Genomic DNA, 15,502 nt, shown 5'->3' with positions numbered 1-15,502 from the left:
ACTTATGCTGGGCAAGTATATTATAACTGAGCTGCATGCCCAGCTCAAGAACTATTAGTGTTTACGGTGCATTTCTTGGGCTGGAGAGATGCTTAGAGGTTAAGAAACTTGCCTGCTAAGCCTATGTATGGACCCAGGTTCAATTCTCCAGATCCCATATAAGCCAGATGCACATGAGTCTGGAGTTTGTTTGCAGTGCCTAGGGCTCCTGGTGTGCCCATTCTCTCTCTATCTGCCCCCACCCTCAAGTAAATAAAGAAATAACTTTTTTTTTTTTTTTTTTTGGTTTTTCGAGGTAGGGTCTCACTCTGGTCCAGGCTGACCTGGAATTAACTTTGTCATCTCAGGGTGGCCTTGAACTCATGGCAATCCTCCTACCTCTGCCTCCTGAGTGCTGGGATTAAAGGCGTGCGCCACCACGCCCGGCTAAGAAATAACATTTTTTTAAATTCACCTCTTTTCTCAAATGTGGCTTTCTTTTATTTATCAACTGCATTTCCATTGAAGAGGACCATAATCTTTGTTCACATCTTCCTCCCATGACTCTTTGTGATACTTTGTGACATTTCTAAAGAATGCCAATAGGAAATCCATGGGGTGATACTTTCAGGCTTGGGCAAGGTCCTAGCCAAAGGTGGCTCGTGGTAATATAAAAATGTTTGCATTATAAGACACAGGGTCTGAATGCTCCTAACAACCTCCTCAGTCGTAAGTACCACAATCAATTGGCTTTGTTTAGGGTCCATTACTGAACCCCTTAATGCCGCTTCCTGTAGATGCAGGAACGAGAGACAGCACTGTTAAGCTGCCTGTGCACGGCAAAACACGACATGGGGCTGTGTCACTGCAAGCATACTCTTCAAGTATCATGTGGTTATTTCCAGGTCTAAGCTTACACTTTGTAAATTTAAAAAAAAAGACACCAGCTTGATTAATAATTTATTTCAAGGACAATGCATGAATTTTCTGATGTGATATTTAAACCCATTTTCAAACAACAGGAAAGTTATGTAACAGATGTCACACGGCTTCCTTGGGGCATGTGTCAAATGTGAGTGCCCTAAATTACTTATATACCTTGGCACATACCTCAATACATCACCTGTGATCATTCTGAGATACAGATCAGTTTACATGTTGTTCTAGAGGCATGCTTTTAAAAAGTGACACTTGCGATTTCCATGATGCTATCTCCAGGGGTCAGGGACTCAGAAGTCCTAACCCTCATGATCTGGCTAAGAATGTGGACAGCCAGGATTGGGGCAAGCCTTGTTCTTAATTGGCTATGTATTCTTGACTAAAACCCTTTGATTTGAGTTTCTGGTTTCATAAATCCAAAGGGCTGGATTCATCACTATAGAATCTTTTAACTTCTAAAATGCTTAAAAACTCTTCCAACACCACTTGTTTGAGGGATTTAAAGCCTGTTTCTCAGGTTGTTTGCCTCTGACAGATCGAAAAGTCTCTCTGTTCTATACACAACTCCACGGCAATGAATGAAAAGGTTTTTGTTTCCTTGCCCTTACATTCCCGTGAGGCCATTCAAGTGGGCTTTCTGGAGAAAATGAGATCCTTGGGCAAAGGACAACCCTTTAAAAAAAATGAAACGTGAGAATGTTTCTTGGCCTTTATTAGTAGGCTATATAATGGAGTCTACAGGTTGGACATAAGACCCAGTAGGATTATTACCTAAGATATGCGCAGATTTTGTCAATGGGGGGTGGGGAGGGGCCAAGGTACTTGAAAGAAAGTTTGCAAAATTCTAGGACTTACTGTTCAATCCATCTCTCTGGGCCTTAGTTTCCCTAATTTTTAAATCAAATACTGGGCTGGATCATTTCTCAAGTTCATTTCAGATGTAATATTGAAAGAGCCAATTTCATATTCAAAAATTCATGGAAGAAGTCTGAACTCATCTTTGGCAACACCTCTCAAAGAACTGTAGGAAGCCCAAAAGGGAACCCACACCTTGGGAGATAATCCTGCCAATCATAATGGCTGGATTTTCTCCACTGGGATGAGAAGAAATTGGGGCTGGGCACAAATGCTAGCAATTAAACATGATGGTTGAAGTCCTTCTAAATATACTAATGATGGAGGGAAATTTGCAACAAAAAAGCACCTACGTACCTTACATCATTTAATTCATAATAGACATTCCTGCTTTCATCCTTGATGTAGATGGCGACGCTAGGCGACTCCAGCATGTTCATGGTGAGCTGCTGTGGAAAGGCACTTACGAAGAGAGCACGGATTGTGTCTGCACTTGTGATTTCATTTGGCATCCTGAGCTGCTTGGTTTCATCTCCATACTGGAGATACAGAACCCCTGTATGCAAAGCAACAGGCAGTTGTCAGCAACAGGTAGAGACTCAAAGTATAGCCTGCCACGCTTTCAGATGTTTATCATGACAACCCTGAGGAGCACGTGACAAGCGGTGTCTGTTTGGGTTTCCCAGTGAGGTACTATCTGCTTATCACAAAATGCCCACTTTCATTCTTTGGAGTCCACGTGGGTGTTAAAGGGGCTAATTGTCCACTGTTTTAAAACCAAAAAAAGAAAAAAGAAAAAAGAAAAAAGAAAGAAAGAAAGAAAGAAAGAAAGAAAGAAAGAAAGAAAGAAAGAAAGAAAGCAAGCAAGCAAGCAAGCAAGCAAGCAAGCTGAACTCTGGTAACTTAAGCAAAAGGTAATACCTAATGCACTCAGATGATATATTTAGGCCTCTGTCCCCGTAGGGTAATTTTTCCCATGTCTTTCATTAGTTAGGAATATAGTTATTATAGTAATGGGAATGAAATTGAGCTCTTCTTTAGAAACATTTTAAATGGGAGAGCTGGCATCCCTTGGTTTTAATGTGTAGCTATTGAATGTTCATGTCACATAACTGGCTAAAGAAGTGTGGCACCCCAACATTTCAGAAGCAAAATGGAACAAGTTAATTACACAAAACCATAAGCACTAAATCACTAAATGGTAGCATACCAAGGGGAACAGGGTCTCAAGGAACCGAATTTCTTAGTGTTTCCGGCCTCTGGAGTGTATTCCATTTCCGTGTTGGTGCTGTGCTTGGTCATGTGACTTGCTCTGGCCAATGAGACATGAGCAAGTATAATGTGCAATAAAGATTTGTGGTGTGATTACATACTGCAGTTGTCCTCTTGGTGAGCTATTGGGGGACGTTCCCTCCTCCATGGAACCCAGATTTGAGGAATCTGGCCTATGCCCAAGGGGGGGTGGGGGCCATGGAGAAAAACCAAAACCCTGACTATTTCAGCTATAGTGAGGACCATTGGTTGAACATTTGGGGCATGAACCTCTAAGCCAAGCTCAGTTAATTTCACTAGCCATGTAACATGTAACAGAGATAAGAAACACATTGACAGAACAGAGCACTGCTGTAACTGCAGAATCCCAAGCGAATAAATGACTTAGTTCTCTCGAGTCACAGTACGAGTGTTCACTTGCTATTTGTATGTAACTGAAACATTGACTCTAAGATGCTGACCACAATTAGAATTCTAGTCTTCCCCAGGCTTTTGTGACGACTGGATTTTCATAAGTAGGGCACATTTAATCAGAGACTGAAAACAAAATAGACTGACTTCTGGTTAAACATGGTAATACATGTAACATCCAGAAAGTCCACTCAAGTGACAATAAGGAGGCAAGAAAAAGCATTCATCAAAAAATTAAAAGAGGGCTAGAGATCCAGCTTAGCAGTTAAGGCACTTGCCTGGAAAGTCTATGGACCCAGGTTCAAGTCCCCAAGACCCATGTAAATCAGATATACAACATGTGCATGCGTCTGGAATTCACTTGCAGTGGCTGGAGGCCCTAGCATACCCATCCTCTCTATATAACTGCCTCTATCTCTGTGTTAAATAAAATAAATAAATATTTAAAAAAATAAAAGAGGACTGGAGAGATGGCCAAGTGACTCAACATGCTTGCTTGCAAAGCCTGCTGGCCCAGGTATGGTTCCCTGTGCCAATGTAAAGCCAGATGCACAAAGTGGGGCATGCATCTGAAGTTTATTAGCAGTGGCAAGAGGCCTTGGCATGTCCATACTCTCTTTTGCACTCCTTGCTAATAAATAAATACAAATGTTAAAAAATTAGAAGAATGAGAAAGAGAATAATACATATAAGAAAGCTGACACCTCAACTTCCAGGTGGAGAACTCATTATAAAGAGTTTGGGACCAACTTAAAAAAAAAAATAGCCAAGTATGGGGCTAGAGAGCTGGCTTAGTGGTTAAGGTGTTTGCCGGCAAAGCCTAAGGTCTCAGATTAAACTCCTCAGAACCCACATAGGCCAGATGCACAAGGTCATGGATGTGCACAAGGTGGCACATGCATCTGGAGTTCGAAGGAAATTACTAGAGGCCCTGGTGTGGCAATTCTCTCTCTGTCTCCCAAAAGCCAGTGCCAGGCATCGTGGCACATGCCTTTAATCCTGCACTCGGGAGGCTGAGGTAGGAGGATCACTGTGAGTTTGAGGCCAGCCTGAGACTACATAGAGAATTCCAGGTGAGCCTGGGCTAAAGTGAGACCCTACCTCCAAAAACCAGAAAAGAAAAGAAAGGGCAGGTATGGTGGCGCATGCCTTTAATCCCAGCACTCAGAAGCAGAGGTAGGAGGATCACTGTGAGTTCAAGGCCAGCCTGGAACTACAGAGTGAGTTCCCGATCAGCCCAGGCTAGACGGAGACCTTGCCTTGAAAAAAGCAACAGAAACCCCACAGCAAACAGTGTGGGACCATAGACACCCAGAAAATGAGGCTCGATTCCTGAAGAGTGAGTGAGTTGAAAGCAGGAGGCTTCATTCAGTCAACCTGACTGTCTCTCAAAGACGCAGTAAGGTGTCCATCTCTCCCATATACTCCACTCAGCCAAGGAGCATCCCATTGCATCTATATGAGAAGACTGAACACTTTGAACCAAAGATTGGGCTCTGGCTGATCAGGTATAAGGGATAATGCTAGGGAGACTGCTGGCACCTCACGCAGGAAACCAGAGGGTTCCCCCAGAAAGCTGACTGACCAGGATGTTCAGAAGCTGTCTGTTCACCCTACAGCCTAGCATCGCTAGGAAAGAAAAAGTCCATCTGTCACGACCATGTCTCTCTCACACATTAACAACCCTTCAAGCACTTGCCAACACCTCATGACAACTTTTAACATGAACGAAAAGATCCAATTAATCAGAGCAGAAACTTGTAAGAGACGAGGCAGTCCACGGGAAGGAGAACATTTAGAGAAAAACAGCAAAAAATTTATTGAAAGACAAAAAGCTGATGAAATCTCAGTGGAGACAAACCCTAAGTTACGAGCAAGGGGAGGAGGGAGAACGGCTTCTGAGCATCCAAATTCCTAGAAACAGAGACGTCAGTAAAAGAAAACGGGAAAAGTGAAAACTTCTTCCAAAAAGAGGACATGAGATTGCAGACTGAAGATCAAGAAATGGAAAGTCCTGTCTTGTTCCCTCATGGTGGATCTCTCTGAACTTTCTCCTCTTTCCTTCTCTTAATCTAATAAAATTTCTCTATATCTTAAATAAAAGAAATGCAGGGCTGGAGAGATGGCTTAGCGGTTAAGCACTTGCCTGTGAAGCCTAAGGACCCCGGTTCGAGGCTCGGTTCCCCAGGTCCCACGTTAGCCAGATGCACAAGGGGGCGCACGCGTCTGGAGTTCGTTTGCAGAGGCTGGAGGCCCTGGCGCGCCCATTCTCTCTCTCTCCCTCTATCTGTCTTTCTCTCTGTGTCTGTCGCTCTCAAATAAATAAATAAAAATTAAAAAAAAAAAAGAAATGCAAAACACACTTGAGCTTATTTTTTCATTTTATTTTCATTTATTTATTTGAGAAAGAGGAGAGAGAGAGAGAGAGAGAGAGAGAGAGAGAGAGAGAGAGAGAGAGAGAATGGGTGCAACAGGGCCTCCAAGCACTGAAAACTCCAGATATATGTGCCACCTTGAGCATCTGGCTTATGAGGGTCCTGGGGAAATGAACCTTTGTCCTTTGGCTGTGCAGTCATGTGACTTAACAATTAAGCCATCTCTCCAGCCCCTACTCAGGCTTATTAAGACATTGCAGATGTGGGGAAAATGGAAGGCCCTAAGGCTCCCAGAAGCGGGAGCTCACTTTGGGCATATCGGGTATCATGAAGGTGTTGAATTTTTTTTTTCCTTTTTGGTTTTTCGAGGTAGGATCTCACTCTAGCCAAGGCTGACCTGGAATTCACTATGTCGTCTCAGGGTGGCCTCGAACTCATGGCAATCCTCCTACCTCTGCCTCCCAAGTGCTGGTATTAAAGGTGTGCGCCAGCAACAAAAAACCAAAAGAAAATGGAGCGTAATTCTGAGAACCTGGGGAACACTCATCTAGGTTTATGTATATCCCCAAGGTCAGCCAGGTCTCTGCTACCTCATCAAAGTCTTCCCTGAACACCTTATCTAAAACTTCAATACTCATGTTCCTGAATGTTTCTTATACCCATCCTTACTTTATTTATGTTCCTTAGCATTTTTCACCATGAGCTACAAATTCTTATTTCAATAATTGACATTGTTTCCTGTTGGTCTTTCTTGCTAGAATGTAAATTTTATGAGATTGGGGATTAAAACAAAGGTATTTCATTACTGTTCTTTTTTTTTTTTAATTTTTTATTTATTTATTTGAGAGCGACAGACACAGAGAGAAAGACAGATAGAGGAAGAGAGAGAGAATGGATGCGCCAGGGCTTCCAGCCTCTGCAAACGAACTCCAGACGCATGCGCCCCCTTGTGCATGTGGCTAACGTGGGACCTGGGGAACCGAGCCTCGAACCGGGGTCCTTAGGCTTCACAGGCAAGCGCTTAACTGCTAAGCCATCTCTCCAGCCCTCATTACTGTTCTTCATGCCTAAGGAAATACCTGGCACATAGTATGTTCTGAGTAAATACACATGGAGGGATTTCATCAGCTATTTGTATAAGACACTGGCAAGGAACCATGGGTGCAGGTGTGTCTGGCCTAGTTGTTCTAGACGATGTAAGCAGCCTCGTAGCGCGGCCTACGCTTCCCTGGCAGCTTGTCTTTCTGCCCAGCTGTGACCCCTCGTGTCCTCTGCCTTAGAGGGCAGAGAAGATCCTTCCAGCCTGTCTGACCACGGATTATGTGATGCTTTACTCCAAATGAGATGTTTAGTGGCTGTTCCATGAGAGTTTCAAAAGGACCAAACCGTTACCCTTGAGGTCTGTGCTGACAAGCGGCGCAAGGTGAGGCCGTGACAGAACAGCCACTGTCGCACTTCTAAGAGCATGTCTCCGGTGCCCAAAGGGCCTGGATTTTATCCCTACATCTGCATCATGTGTGTGTGTATGTATGTAGATATATGTATGTATGTATGTACTGGAAGTAGAATTTGAAGGCTTTGGAGTGGGAAAAGGAATTGGATCTAAACCCCAGTGACCTCAGGCCTGCGTGGCACAGCTGCCAGCTGGGCACACACTTTCAGTTACGGGCGTGATCGCGTGGCAGGATGGAACGCTGCCTTTGCAAACGCTACATTCCAGAAAGGTATTCCGAAATGCTTAAACTCAGGAGGACTTCTTTTAACAGGCGGTAGCATTTTGCTGGTCTGGTGCTCAACTAAAACCCATTTGGTTTCCAGAGATTCAGTGAGCCCTGGTGGCTGCAGTTCACAGAGGTTGTCTGTGGGACACTGGATCACAGTCTTGCTTTACGTGAAGAAGGTGACCATGGAGACACATCTGCCGGAGGATGCTTGCTGTATGTCACAAACAGGGTACGTCTGTCACACAAACATCCTAGGGTCCTTGTTACTATGACTGCATTTCCCAGCAGGAAATACACTGAAGCCCAGAAGACCTGAGTAACTTGCATAGAAGGCAGCGTCTAACTTAGATATACATATACACGTGCTTCTGCTCATCTGCAGAGGCCCCCGGCAGTTCTGCATTTCCTTGTCCATCTACCCCAGTGGCCCTCCGGATGACCTTCACTGCTTACACTGAGCATGTGCTTGAAGATCAGGTTGATCCATGCTGGGGACAGTTGAGGAAAACATTTCCCATCTTTAACTCATCTGAAGGAAATGCCGACACAAGTGGAAACAATCCACGTGTCCACAGACTGGGCTGGAGGTTACAGGGAGCTGGAGAGCTCTGAAAGTGGCCCCCAAGTTCTCAAGTGAATCTCAGAACACTAGCAGTCCTTCTAAGAAACCTAAACGGTCAACACCGCTCCCAGCTCCATGACTCTGCAAAAGCACTGTGGATTCTAACCAAGAATATTAGTCATAATTAATTTTTTGTTTTGTTTTGTTTTTCAAGGTAGGGTTTCACTTTAGCCCAGGCTGATCCGGAATTTATTATGTAGTCTCAGGGGTGGCCTTGAACTCATAGCAATCCTCCTACTTCTGCCTCCCGAGTGCTGGGATTAAAAGCATGCGCCACCATGCCCGGCTTAGTCATAATTTTTAAAAAGTGCACTTGGGCTACAGAAATGGCTTAGTGGTTAAGGCACTTGCCTGTGAAGCCTAAGGACCCAGGTTCAATTCCCCTGTACCCAAGTAAGCCGGATGCACAAGGTGGTACATATGCCTAGTTTGCTTGCAGTGGCTAGAAGCCCTGGTACACCCATTGTCATTCTCTCTGTCTCTGCTTGCCAAGAAATCAGTAAATAAAAATTAAGAAAAAAAAAAGAACAGAAGAAAATGTACTATTTTCAAAAGAAAGTGCACTTGGCAGGTCTTTCCTATATCTATGCATCTTTGTCATCTTTCAGACTTCAGTATTGGTCCTAGAATTCAGGGGCATCTAAAACATCGTGTGCCTTAATAAGGTATCCACAACCAGCATGGCCTACCCTCCTGTTCCTGCCTCGCTGCCTCGGGCTATCCCAGCTTCCCCGTGCGGCGGTCACGGGACAGCTTGTCAGGCATTTTCAGCCCACACACTGGGCCACTGCCTCTGCCTCACAACCAGCCATCTTGCCCATTCTTTGCTTCACACGCACATTGTCTTTTTTTTGAACAAGCTTTGACTATTGTGACAAATACCTGAGAAGAGCAACTCTGGGGAAGAAAAAGGCTATTTTGAGTCACATAGGTTTCAGTTCACCATCATGGCAGGAAGGGTGTGCCACAGCAGAGAAAGAGTAAGAGCAGCCTTTCGCTTTTCCTGTGTCCTATACATATGCCCCCAGCATATGCATGGGATGATGTTCCCCACATTCAGGGTATCTAAACTTCTATGCAAATACCTTCACATTACATTTCTCAACAACTCCATTACTCTTCCATTACACTTAAGGAATTAATCTTCCTTATATATATGCTCACGCTGTGTTTTGTTGAAACTGAAAGCATGGCTCATATTTTTGTGCTATGATCACTTGTATACAACTCAGTTTTTCTCGTTAATTAGTCATACTCACTACAGTGATCAAATGTGCTTAGTCCAATTCTCCCTGTCCTGTGGCCAAGTTCATGGAATACATGCTTGCCTGCTGGGATGACAGCATATTTTCCCCTGAAGAGCATTTTCTACAGGTGGATAACTTAATTCCAAATGATCTAAATTCCCCAGTTTCTTCAAGTCCAATTTAAGATTATGTAAATTGCTGCATGCATTATCCATGGCAAAGGGCTAGTGCCTTCAATATAGAATAAAAAGTTCCTGAAGTACTTTCTGCAGGGAAAATGTGTTTTTAACTTAAGAAAATTATTGAAATTAAAATAATCCCTTTGAAACATAGGAAGTCGGCAAGGAGTTTTACAATGTGATAAGCAGTGTTGAGAAGGATTGGGAAAGCACGTTTTTCATATGTCTGATGGGAAGGTCACAGGTCAGTACAGATTTGAAGTTCCCAAAGTATCCGTACACCTTAAACCAACAATCCCACTGCTGCACATTCAGATGCAAAGCAGGCCTTACCAGAATGCTCAGTAAGACATAATTAGTGGGAATTAGATGGAAGAGGTAGAATGCTGATAATAGGGGCTTGGCTTGACAAGTGAAATCATTCAATACATCTGTTCACCAATACACTGCATGGCTAAGAATCTTCTAACTGCATGCAGCAATAAGCAAAATGACATTCTGTTAAGAGACTACACAGTGCCTGACACTACCCACACAAGGCCATCATAACAGAAGGAAAAGATAATGACATCAAAATAAGAGACTGATTGAGAGGGGTACGGGATATGATGGAGAGTAGAATTGCGAAGGGGAAAGTGGAGGGGAAATCACCATGGCTTATTGTCTAGAAATGTGGAAGTTGTTATTTTTTTAATTAATTTGTTTGAGAGAGGGAGACAGACAGACAGAGGATGGGCACACCAGGGCCTCCTGCCATGCAAACGAACTACAGATGCATGTGCCACGTTGTGCATCTGGCTTACGTGGGTTCTGGGGAACTGAATCAAGGTCCTTGGGCTTTGCAGACAAATGCCGTAACCAATAAGCCATCTCTGCAGCCCAAGGAAGTTGTTCTTAAACAATAAATAAATAAAAATAAACTATGGGGAAAAAAGCAAAGCACTTAAGAGACTCCTTGGAGGCACTATAGCAACAGGTTTCTTCACTAGATAGCCTCAGCAGGCAGCAGCTCCAGGGCGCGGTGGTGACGAAGGTCACCGTCCCAGTCTTCGCAGAGGGGTCTTTCAGCTACCTTCTGCGTTCTGAGCCTTATGGTGGCTACAGCTCTTTAGACGCTAGCTATTCACAGGCAACACCAGCTGACAGCTGTTCCAAATGCAGTAGCCACGTGTGCAGGGCTACGTGTGCTCCCTGCAAACGTCTAGCACACCTTCTGGCGTCAGAGGACTCACTGGGAAAGTCCCTTCCAAACGAGAGCCTGCCAATTAGTAGCAAAGCCGCATGGTGACAGAGGTCTGTCTGGGTGGGAGGAAGGATAACAGGAACGTTATTCTCTGTGGAAAGCTGGACGATCTGCCTCTACAGTCACTTTACTCTTACAAATTGCTGTTGCCCCCTGCCGTTGGCAGGTCCAAAACCTTAGCTGCAGTGTGGGGATGCTCAGTGGTTAAGAGAGCTTCCAGCTTAAGCTTGAGGGCCTCTCTAGCTGGAGACTGAGTTGGCTCCCCAGCACCAGTGAGACGCCGGGTATAGGCTACATGTCTGTAATCACACTACACGGGAGGATCACTGGTGCTCAGTGACCAATGGCAGTTCTTGAAAAAATACATAGTGACATAAGAGAGGGGCATCTGAAGCTCTCCTCTGGCCTCCCCATGCACCCTCATAGCACATCTGAACACACGCAGGCATATACTACACATCGCACAACAGAACCCCCCCCCCCCTTTCATTAGGAGATCTGATCCTTCTAATGTACAGAACTTTGGAAACTCTTTAGGAACAAAAATCACCCATATAGTGGCACGTCTGTCATGGTGGAAATCAACTGCCCTTCAATTGGATTGGAGGCCTGCTCCATGGGGGGAAACACATCCCTGATACTGAAAACTTAAAACAGGGGTTGTCATGAGCCCTAGAGGTGTAACATCTGCTGATGTCTGGAAAAATGTATATTCTCTGCTTATCAAACTGCCCAGTAAGCACTTCTCTTAATATTTATACCCTCATATTAACACTACTCTCACTTTGGGTAGAGAATCTTCTTTTTTCAGATGGCAGTGATTTAGGATGACTCAGAAGGTGTCATAGTGCTGGAAAGAAGTGACTGGAGTACTGAGTAACATCTCAATCACACTTTCCAAGGCTCAGGATCTAATGTGGAAGAGGTGGCGGAAAGAATGTAAGAGCCAAAGGAAGGGTAGGACTCCGTACAACGTGCTCCCTCCAGACATAAAATGGCCTGGATATCCATGACCTTATAGTGCCTGACATTACCTACACAAGACCATCATAAGAGGAGGAAAAGACCATGACATTAAAATAAAAGAGAGACTGATGGAGATGAGAAGGGGATATGATGGAGAATGGAATTTCAAAGGGGAAAGTGTTGAGGGGAGCGAAGGTATTACCATGGGATACTTTTTATAATCATGGAAAATGTTAATAAAAATTGAGAAAAAAAATCATCCATATAACCCTTTAAGAAAGACAGGATTTATGGGTAGCAGGGATTTTAAGTCAAATTCCAGTCTAGCAGGTACGTGCATGAGGCACTGTGCAGCATCCTATTTGAGCCTCACAGAAGAACCAACGTGGAGAAAGTTAAAAGCAATAGAGCCTTGCCCTCCCTATGGTACCCCAAAATGGAAGTGGATGGATATATAGTCTGCTTGGAGACTGCCTTCATCAACAGTAAGTCCTGATAATGCCATTATGGATTTGTTACCTCTTAGCTTTGGTTCTAGACAATTTGGCCCAGCTGTGTTTGGAGTATTTCCCTAAGAAATGTCCTGAAGAATCAGTCAGTGACTTCTGAATTTTCAGCTGTGTTAAAGATATGAGTATCTAGAGTGCTGATTTCTGTATCAGAGAACTTATTCACTTGTTTAGAGGAAGCAGTGATAAAGTTGTAACAAAGGGCTGAAGAGCTGGCTCAGTGCCTAAGGCGCCTGCCTGAAAAACCTAACAACTTGGGTTTGATTCCCCAATATACATGTACAACCAGATGTAAAAAGTGGCACATGCGTTGAGTTTGTTTGTAGTGATAGGAGGCCCTGGTGCTCCCATTCTCTCTCTTTCTCTCCTTGCAAATAAATAAATAAACATATTTTTTAAAAGTCATAATAAACCTGCAGCACTACCAAACAGGTCAATATTTTCATCTTCGAGTTATGTACTGGTGCTGGGGAGATGGCTCATTAGGTAAAGGCACTTGCTTATAAGAGCCTGACAGACCAGATTCAATTCCCAAGCCACTCAAGTAAAGCCAGAAGGTCATTCTTTTGTAGTGGCAAGAGACCCATGCATAGGCATGTGAACATAAATACATAAAAGTTTAAAAAATCTGGGCATAATGGTGCATGCCTTTAATCCCAACACTTGGGAAACAGAGACAGGATCACCATGAGTTTGAGGCCAGCCTAAGACTACATAGTGAATTCCAGGTCAGCCTGGCTAGAGCAAAAACCTACTTTAAAAAACAAAAGCAAAAAGAAACAAACAAACAAAAAATACGAAGTTTTTCTGGGTATGGTGGCACATGCTTTTAATCCCAGCACTTGGGAGGCAGAGGTAGGAGGATCGTCATGAGTTCAAGGCCACCCTGAGACTACATAGTGAATTCCAGCTCAGCCTTGGCTAGAGCAAGACCCTACCTTGAAAATATATTTTTAAAAAAGGTTTTAAAAAGTTATTCAATTAAGGAAGAAACTTTAAAAAGGTATATATGTGCATTTAAATATAAACAAAAAGGCTACATAAATTATAAATTATGGGTATGCTATAATTATAACTAAATTTTCTTACATAAGGTAAACAACAGGATAAATGAAATATTGCCATATTAATTCACTTTAGAAGGCTAGTATTAACCTGGGTAGATATTAGATAAAGAGTGCAAGTTAGGGGCCGGGAGAATGGCCCCACAGGTAAAGGTACTGAACACATAAAGCCTGCTGGCCTGGGTTCAATTCCCCATTACCTATGTGAAGCCAGATGCCCTGAAACTCTCATCCCCCCCTCTACACACACACACACACACACACACACACACACACACACACACACTCATACACACACACACACACATATGTGTGTGTGAATGATACATTTTAAAGGGTGTAAGAAAAAACTTCAAATTTACCTGTAACCCCATAAAAATATTAGAAAAGCAAATATAAGCAGCATATGAAAAAATACCTCACGACTTAGAAGGGTTTACCTCAGAAATGTAAGGATTGCTAACATTGCTGGGCTGGGGAGATGATGGCTCAGTAGTGAAGTAAGAGTTCTTGTCACTTAAGCAGAAAGTTCCTTCAGAACTGACGTAAAGCTCGGTGTGGCCAGTCACATTTGTAACTCCAGTGAGGGGGGTGGAGATACATAGAGACTGGAAAATTGCTGGGGCATACCAACTGAAAAATAGGAGTTCCGGGTTGAAAAAGAGGCCCTATCTCACGGAAGTATGCAGATAAGCAATAAAGTCATCCAGAGTTCTCCCCTGGCCACTACGCACGCGCGTGGCACATAACTGCACGCTCATGTGCATATGCCCCATGTCACAGAGCACACGCCAAGCACTATGCACACACGCGCGTATATGCACGCAGGGAAAAAGTACTTAGGAAGTCCAATGCTAGTGTTTTCTGCAAGTAAGTAAGTAGAGAAACTAAATGCTAACCTTTTAAAAATGTTTCATTATTTTAATATATTAATTGTATAAAATAGATTAGCCCTAATCATTATAGAATCAGATATAGGCTAAGAAAACGATTCCCCAGGACCCACGTTAGCCAGATGCACAAGGAAGCGCACATGTCTGGAGTTCATTTGCAGTGGCTGGAGGCCCTGGCATACCCATTCTCTCTCTCTCTCTCTCTCTCTCTTTCTCTCTGTCTGCCTCTTTCTCTCTCTGTCTGTCACTCTCAAATAAATAAATAAAAATAAACAACAACAACAAAAAAAGAAAACTCCAACATACTTACAAGTTTTAAAAACCAGTGATTTCAAGCTGCAGAGATGGCTCAGCAGTTAAGATGCTTGTCTGCAAAGCATAATGACCAAGGTTTGATTCCCTAGTATCCACGTAAAGCCAGATGCACAAACTGGCACGTGCATCTGGAGTTCATTTGCAGTGTCTAGAAGCCCTGGTGTACCCATTTACTCTGTCTTCCTCTCTTCTCTATTTCTCTCTGCTGGAAATAAATAAATAAAAATATTTTTCAAAAATCAATGCTTTAGGGGCTGGGGAAATGGCTTAGTGCTTAAGGTACTTGCCTACAAAGCCAAAGGACCAAGGTTTGACTCCTCAGTACCCACATAAGCCAGATGCACAAGGAGGCACACGCATCTGGAATTCATTAGCAGTAGCTAGAGGCCCTGGCACACACACTCTTTCTATCTCCCTCCCCTTGCCTATTTCTCACTCTATGAAATAAATAAAAATAAAAATATTTTAAAAAGAAAACAATGATTTAATGGAGCTGTAGAGATGAGTCAGTGGCTAAAGGCCTTGGCTTGCAAAGTCTGCTGGTTTGAGTTCAAATCACCAGTATTCACGTAAAGCCAGATGTACAAAGTGCACATATGTCTGCAATTTGTTTGCAGTGGCAAGAGCTCTTGCATGCTCATTTTCTCTTTCTTTTTGTCTCCCCCACCCCGTCTGAAAATAAATTTTTAAAACTTAAAAAAACAATAATTTGCAAATTAAGGATAATTTTCTAAACTTGATGAAATACATCCACCAGAATTCTCCACTAAGCTTGATGTCAAAGGGTGAAATTTGAAAGGCTTGTTTTTAAACTGCATTTTTTGTTTCTGTGCATGATTAACACAAGACAAAGAGACAAAGGGTGCAGGGCATAGAAAGGTGCATCAAAATGACACTGAAGGTGAGAAC

At 43.3% G+C, this 15,502-nt stretch overlaps 1 protein-coding gene across 10 annotated transcripts in view; it reads right to left on the bottom strand.

The window, feature by feature from the left end:
• Kiaa1217 (KIAA1217 ortholog) overlaps positions 1–15,502 on the bottom strand; it is an 815,686-nt gene that overhangs the window by 100,858 nt on the left and 699,326 nt on the right. For all 10 annotated transcript variants that reach the window (XM_045151349.1, XM_004659754.2, XM_045151347.1 and 7 more), the window contains one exon: positions 2,131–2,329. In XM_045151349.1, coding sequence (XP_045007284.1) covers positions 2,131–2,329 — 199 coding nt within the window. The remainder of the gene's footprint in view (positions 1–2,130; positions 2,330–15,502) is intronic.

The sequence above is a fragment of the Jaculus jaculus genome, chromosome 5 (genome assembly GCF_020740685.1).
Source record: "Jaculus jaculus isolate mJacJac1 chromosome 5, mJacJac1.mat.Y.cur, whole genome shotgun sequence".
Lineage (NCBI taxonomy): Eukaryota > Metazoa > Chordata > Mammalia > Rodentia > Dipodidae > Jaculus > Jaculus jaculus.
The sequence above is the reverse complement of the archived record's forward strand: the minus strand, read 5'-3'. Positions and strand labels throughout refer to the sequence as shown.